Here is a 7334-nt window from a genome sequence, read left to right as displayed (position 1 = left end):
GGAGTGGGGGAGGGTGTGTGTGTGTGTTTACAGGCTGTGACATATTGGCCCTGCTGCAGCTTTAAGGTCAAGGTCACCTGGAAAAAAGACATTTTATTGGATGTGTGTGTCTGTGTGTATAAGGTAAAAGAGAGAGAGGAAGACAGAAAAGGAACAAGAGAGAGAGATAAAGGAAAAGAGACAGACAAAAGGAGAAAGAAAGAGGGAAAAATGTCAAAAACCTATATGTGTGTGTTTCAAAGAAAAAACACAAAGAGCGTGAAGGGCATCCTGTTAAAAAAAAAAAAAAAAATAAGCTGAGATAGAGAGACTACAAACACAAAAATTGCTGTTTTATCATCTGAGGGAGGAAAGCGGGCGATGAGAGGAAAAGAGAGAGAGGGACAGCATTAAAGAGAGGGGAGTGACGTCAGGTTTATGGGAGGCCAGCTGCCAGGAGGGTCCTTTGTTTTACTGTCTGAGACACAAGAGGAAAAGAATACAAATCCATTAAACCCGGTCACTCTCACACACACACACACACACACACACACACACACAAACCGGACCGTGAGCCAACCTGGTAGGTCATTCTTTTTCCTGTCAAGTTTGTGTGTACTGAAATCAGTAAACAGTTACGCAGCAGTATAATGAAACCATTGCCTGAATGACACAGGAGCAGGTTGGGAGGTTTCCAGGAACATGCAAATGCTGGTTAATATTGCTGTTGGTTGGGAAAAAAAAACCCCAGGGCCAAAAATGTGCACATTTCTGGCATAATACTTCTACATATACCAATTTACAGTTAACACTGCAAGCAGGGTTAAGTAGTCTGAACAGAAAAATTAGCCTCAGAAACAGTAACAAAAAATGTAAGAAACTTTCTTTTGCTTCCTTTAAATGGCAAAGACTGAAGGACTGTTGAAGGAGTTGTATCGGATGTTTACTTCAGATTCTACATTCATACAGTCAAAAAATGTTCCCTGGCTCAACAAGAATAACAATCTGGCATTTCTACAACCGTAAAATACAGTCAATCTGGCTTCACTTAAAACGGACACGATCCGCCAGCCGAATGAAATGTACTAGAATGCATTTTGAAAAGGCTAACCGGACTATAAAACAGAACCAGCCCCTAACAGAAAGGAAACTTAATTTCAGTGACGTGTGAGTGGTTTAAATCCTGACATGTTTCGTGTTTGCTGTGCGCACCAGGGAGGCCACTTCTGAGAACTTTAAATTAAAGCAAAGAGTTGAACTTGAAAAATAAACCTTGGTTTTATTCCCCGATAGTAGAAGATTTGCTTTATGCATTGTTACAAGCCTGAATGTTTATTTTTTAACTGCAGTGTACACAGTAAGCAGTGGCACTTTAATGACCCCTTTGAGGCATTTATCCTTCAACTTTTAGTAGTGCACAGAACACTGTCTTAAAAATCAAGCAGCAGAAACAAACAAGCATTAACACCAACTGTACTATATCTAACCTTTCCTTCAAGCTTCCAAATGTAGTGTTCCACAAATATTCTCTTAAATGTTCAGGGCTTGAGTAAACCTATAGCTAACCCCTGCAATGGACACGGATACTGTGAGTGTGTGCATTTTGTTAAAGGAAGATCAGGGTGTTAAAACATCTCCGCAGAAGGAGAGAGGAAGTGTTTGACTCGACAGCAACAGTGAATTTCTGATGTGCAGCGGAGCAGGAAAAAAAAGCAGCCAGCCGGTCAGCAGCCAGCCGGTCAGCTGACAGCGATGCTCGCCTCAAGACCTCCAGAGGAATGCAGGCCGAAAAGTTCAAAAGGCGTCTGCTGCTGGCCACAGTGCAAGAGCACAACGATAAACAAGACCTTACTGCCTGACCTTTAAACCACAAGCCCAAGAAGCTGCCATGTTAAAATTCAGAATTACATGCAGCAGTCTTGAATGAGTAGAAGACAACTATCAGATATAAACAGGAGCAGCATCCATTCCTTCATTCAGTGCGGTAAAACAGATTTAACAAATTACTATTTGGGGAGAATGAGGTGGGATGGTCTGGTGGGGATTTTTACTTGTACTCAAGAGCCTGTTTCTCAGTTCTTACAAAGGCTGATGCTATTTTCTGCCGAGAGATCAAAGAGAGAGGATGCAAATGGGTCAAAGAGAGACAGAACACTGAGAAACCTCTTCTTTTACAAGTTGTTTCCTTTGATTTATCCAGCTACGCTCACATGTAGGAGGGCAATCCTCACAAACAAACAAAACAAAACAAAAATCAAGGGTACAAACAGAAAAACACGAAGAGAGAGCACAAAAAATGAGTATAGTGTTATTCTGCCAACCTGTCCGGAGGAGGCCAATAGGTTGATGGTGGTCAGAAGCATCCAGCCACGACTCGCCTCCTCACTCTGGTTCACCTCCAGGAACTGGACTATGGCTCGACTGGCTGCCTCTGGAGAAGCAAACACACACACACACACACACACACACATAAACACACAGTTAACTTAAAGGAGAGTGACAGCTCATTGTGGCAGGCAGATGGGCTGCTGGAACAATGATCAGTTATGCAACAAATAAATCATCTTGGTGGAAGTGACAGGAGTCTTGTCTACAGCCCGCTTCTGCAGGGGGAAAAAACATCATTTGTACATATTAACAAGTTTCTAATGTGCTGTTTGATATTCCACTCTTCAACAGACAACATGTTTAAACATAATAGTATAGGAAAAAAGAAACAAGGCAAATGTCAATCTCACATGTGGCTCCTGCAGCCGGTGGGCACTGAAAACACTGAATAAACCAACTATGTATTGGCTTCAAAACATGAATGCTTCACAGAGGACTTTTGTCCAAATGTCATCTCTGGCCTTTATCCAATTCCCAGCAAATCTCTTTCTCTCCTCCATCAAAACAAAGGACTAGGATGCCTTAGAGAAATAGTATGATATGTTAGACCTTTTTTGTCGGGGAGAAGGAGTATTTTGTCTAATTTTGTACAACTAAATACAAGCCAGGCTGTCTTCAATAACCTGTGTCTGCTACAGAAAGGAATACAGAGATAAAGATGATGAACATACTGTATATAGTTGGTATTTATTCTATGGATACATGCAGTTTAGCTAACACAACATATGCAGTGATGTAGAGCAGTGATTAAACACACTATGTTTAAGATGTTCCAGTCTGTCTGGCTCTTAAAACAAAGACTTATCTCCAAACATGGAAACAACCAGCGCTGTTTCCAAAATTACTCCGTCATTCACTCATTCACACATCCACTACTGCCTTTATAGGAGACAGTAGTTTACTCAATAGTGAACAGTACATTTAGAGTTTGGACAATTATGAATCAGTTTTCATCATCACTTACAGGTGTAGAGTTGCACAATTATAAAATGCAACGGATTGCATTGTGGTATTGTTAGCAACAATGGATGACTGATTGTATCACACATATTCTGTCAGCTTTAGATGGGACATTTTTGAAAACGTTCCAGATTAAACACCCTTCCTTACAAGAGTCTAGTCTAATTTGATTTGGAGCATATCAAAGTCAGTTTAGACCCTGAGTCAACCACTGACTCAATCTTCAGAGGCCTGGTGACCAGCTGGAGGAGTGTGTGTTAAGACTGTGGTGTTGCAAAATCGGAGCTGTGCTCTGCTTGAAAACAACACATCACATGTTCAGACAGAGACAAGAGAGATGATAAAGTAAGATAAGTTAGAAGCAGGAAGCTAGAGACTTAAAACCCTGTGTGTGTGTGTGTGTGTTGTGTGTGTGTGTTGTGTTGTGTGTGTGTGGTGTGTGGCTGTGTCGTGTGTGTGTGTGTTGTGTGTGTGTGTTGTCACTAAACTGCTGTAACTACTGTCCAAAAGGAGGGGAGATAACTGCTGCTCACCTCAGGTGAAAGACCTAACCTTCCATGTGAGATTCAACACACATTGCATTGGTCCTTAGTACAAAAATATCTACTGAGTGAGAAACAGTTAACAGGTCATTGTTGACATTTTAGTCAGTTGTGTCATGAGACAGACACTGTTCCCAATGGATGAAAAGATGCCTATCTATATTCTGCACATGTTCTTTTTCTTGCAAGATATATTTGCTGCAGCTTTCCAGCTTTTTTTTTGCGTGAATATACAACGATGCTGGGACTTCGTTGTTGGTCCATCTGTCGCATGCTTTCTTCCGTAACGTATTGTGTATGTATGTAATGTTGATATGTCAAAGCACAATGCAATAACAAACCACTGGTATTTCCAATCAGAAATGTTTACCGCTGCAAGCTTCCCTCCCAAAGTTTGTGTACTTTTGGAAAATAATCCCGCAAGCAGAGAAAACAAGAACTTTTTTTGGGGGCTAAAAAAAAGAATGTGCAAATTATTAAGGATTAGCTATTGCAGGCCCTGTTTTGGTGGCAATACTGGACCAATTTCAAAAACTGTTGTCCCCATTAGTCACTTAGACACAAAAACAAGGGAAAATAGGGTTCAAAAATACCAAAGTTTCTCCCCAAGGGAGAAGTGCACCTAGTTCCTCCAAAGGTTCCTAGTCCCTCTGGTGGAAATGTGGCTTTTACCAGCAAAGCCAAAGGGAGAATAAACACACCCGCACATGGGGGGAAGGGAGTAAATCATCATGACAAGAAGCAAACCGGTTATGGGAAATAACCGTAACGGATGAAGAAAGGATAAATTGATGTTTACAAACTTCCTATGACATTTACATGACATGACATGACTTTACCGTAATAAATCTACGTGTCAGAGGGCTCACCTGTGGATTTATTAGAGGCTCTTCGTCTGATCTCGGTCACCATGAGCCGTGAGACCTGGGTAGTGAACTGCAGCAGGTCAGAAAACTTCTCCGTCATGCTGCTGGGTGGAGCATTCCCAAACACCTAAAGAAGAAATCCCCCAAAAAATCCATGTGTTACTCTAAAATAAAAAGAAGAAATCGTATGCCTTTATACAGTAACAAGGGTTAAAATGACTTCTTTACTGGAGAGAAAAGAGAAAACAATGAAACTGTAAATAAAGCAGCAGTTCCCCACAGTGTGCAATCACATCGAGCAGGGACACACAGAAATCATCAAGGTACAGGTGCACTGGCTCGCATCTCTCTGGGCTTTTCCTGCCATGTCCTAATTTTACAACCACAGAGCACAGCCTTCGGGGGAGCAGGGCAAAGATAAACTACACTTCATTCAACAACGACTCATCGTGTATTTATTTACGCAGCAAATCTGACATGAAAGTAGGCCTGGAGCCTGGTGTCCTGCTGCACCGGGAGTACTCTACTTTTGAATTCTGACATGAATTATGCCACCAGTGAGGGAATCACAGCCAGCACTGCATAATTAGCTGACAAGAGACCCTTACTAAGGTACTCCAGTCTGACGAGAACACTCAACAGGGCAGCTCGCAGCAGCTGCTACAACACAATGTAGGCATACTACTCTATCAGTGTAATATAAAGAAAGACTGTAAACAGAGAAATCATTTCACTGAGTCCTGCATTATCTCTTTTGTTGGAAAAACAGACACTGATTCCTTGGCCAATTAATTATTAATTCATTCGTTGTCCAATTTATTTGTCATTAGTGCTGGAATGGTTAGTCTATAATCAATTAGTCAATCAATAGAAATTTAAGTAAGAACAATTTAATTGCTTCTCAATTTTAAGGGATTCTTTTGTTTGTTTTTTCCTTCTTTCTCTTTACAGTATTACATGCATACTTCAGGTTTTGGATTGTTGGTCAAACAAAACAAGAAAAAAAAAATGTCACACGGCTCTCAGAACTGATGATCGTTCGTTTTTCACTATATTTTCATATTGTAGAGACTAAAAGATTAATCAGCTAATCAAAAAAGACTAGGGACGTAGGGACGTTTTTACGACATTTCCAACACATTGACATTGCTTGTTTGAGTTTATGTATAAAGTTTTGAGCCTGTGGCCAGCCAAGTATGAGGATGTTCTATAATGTGAGGTTAAAGCCAAAAGTAAAAGCCAAAAGGCGTATGATCAAAACTTTTTTAATTAAGCTTAGTGTTGACAGTGTGTGGGAGTTCACTGCCTCTGCATGACTCTCCTGCACCTGTGTACCAGGTGTGCATTAGACAATATTACCTTTGTCAAATATTTTTGGAGATCAGGTTGATCCCAAGGCGCTCAAGATTTAATTCAGTGTCAGTATAAGAGGTTGTGATAAAGTGTGATTCTAATACAGAGGTTTGATCATTTACATTGTAGATGGATGATAAATGTAAGGGACCCAAAGCTAGTGTGAAAACATGTATGTCATTGTGCTATATTTAGCTGAACTTTAACGTTAACACCTGCACAGATAGCAAGTTTATTTCCATCAGATTAAACTGCACTGGGACTGCGAGGTGTCTACTCAGGTGCGTATGGAAATTAGCAGTTGACCACAGAATTTTAATTCCAAATAGTTTCCAGGTGACTTCTCATATACTGAGTTTATATCAGTCCATGATGTAAGAGGCACTCTAAGAGTAGATGGAGCACCTTGCCTGTGACACCATGATGACCATTAACCTTTTAAAGACAGACAGTCAACAGCAGGTCTGAATGCCAGCTTTATACATTGCAGAACCCAAATGAATGCTTTTCAGTCAACGGTCAACTAAGTGTCCTTATGAGAATTGATATCTGTTCTGTTCTGTTCTGATCAGAATTGTAATGGAGACCGTCACCGTTTATCTGCCTGTGTCTGGACCACCTCCAGCCCTCCCTCCACCCCTGGTGTGACTTACCCTGTTAAATACAGGAAGCATCATGTAGAGCTTCTCTTCCTGCTCCTTCTGGGTCATGTGGCGAGGAGGGTGGCACAGTTCAGAGAAGAGGCGTCGCAGGTGCATCAGGCCCAGCGCGTTGTCCTGGGGACTGCACTCCTCCTGCCTCGGCCGCCCCATGATCCTCTTCACCATGTTCATCTTTAGCGGCTTTGTCAGGGCAAAGGCAGCCCTGCAGATGAGAGACAGGAGGCTTAAGACATGTCTTAAAGCAAGTCAACACTTAAAACGTGCTGTTGGGCTGAGGATTGAACCTTGATGCTTTTTTGGTACCAACTAAACCGCAGTATTGTTCAAATACCAAAAGTTGACATTGCACACAGTTTTGCCAATTTTAGACAGTATATTATTTAGGTTGTACGGATATTTCTCAAATTATCGGTATCACTCTACCACCTGTACCAAAATCTAGGTATTATATCACACACTATCATTGTAACAATTCAAATGATACTGTACTGTATGTACTGTTGAACAAAATCTACATTAACAGCATTTTAAATCATTTTATAATGTAACATTATAACAATCTAAACATGTAGCAAGCCACCATA

At 41.0% G+C, this 7334-nt stretch overlaps 1 protein-coding gene across 1 annotated transcript in view; it reads right to left on the bottom strand.

The window, feature by feature from the left end:
• The window catches only part of wdfy3 (WD repeat and FYVE domain containing 3), a 91587-nt gene that overhangs the window by 64853 nt on the left and 19400 nt on the right, over window positions 1-7334 (bottom strand). The window contains exons 2-4 of the mRNA XM_035658294.1: window positions 6742-6952; window positions 4739-4862; window positions 2301-2410 (exon numbers count right to left, since the gene is read on the bottom strand). Coding sequence (XP_035514187.1) covers window positions 2301-2410; window positions 4739-4862; window positions 6742-6921 — 414 coding nt within the window. The 5' untranslated portion in view covers window positions 6922-6952. The remainder of the gene's footprint in view (window positions 1-2300; window positions 2411-4738; window positions 4863-6741; window positions 6953-7334) is intronic.

The sequence above is a fragment of the Morone saxatilis genome, unplaced genomic scaffold, assembly GCF_004916995.1.
Source record: "Morone saxatilis isolate NCDOM2014 unplaced genomic scaffold, NCSU_SB_2.0 Contig16, whole genome shotgun sequence".
Taxonomy (NCBI): Eukaryota; Metazoa; Chordata; class Actinopteri; family Moronidae; genus Morone; species Morone saxatilis.
This window is presented reverse-complemented; position numbering and strand designations above follow the sequence as displayed.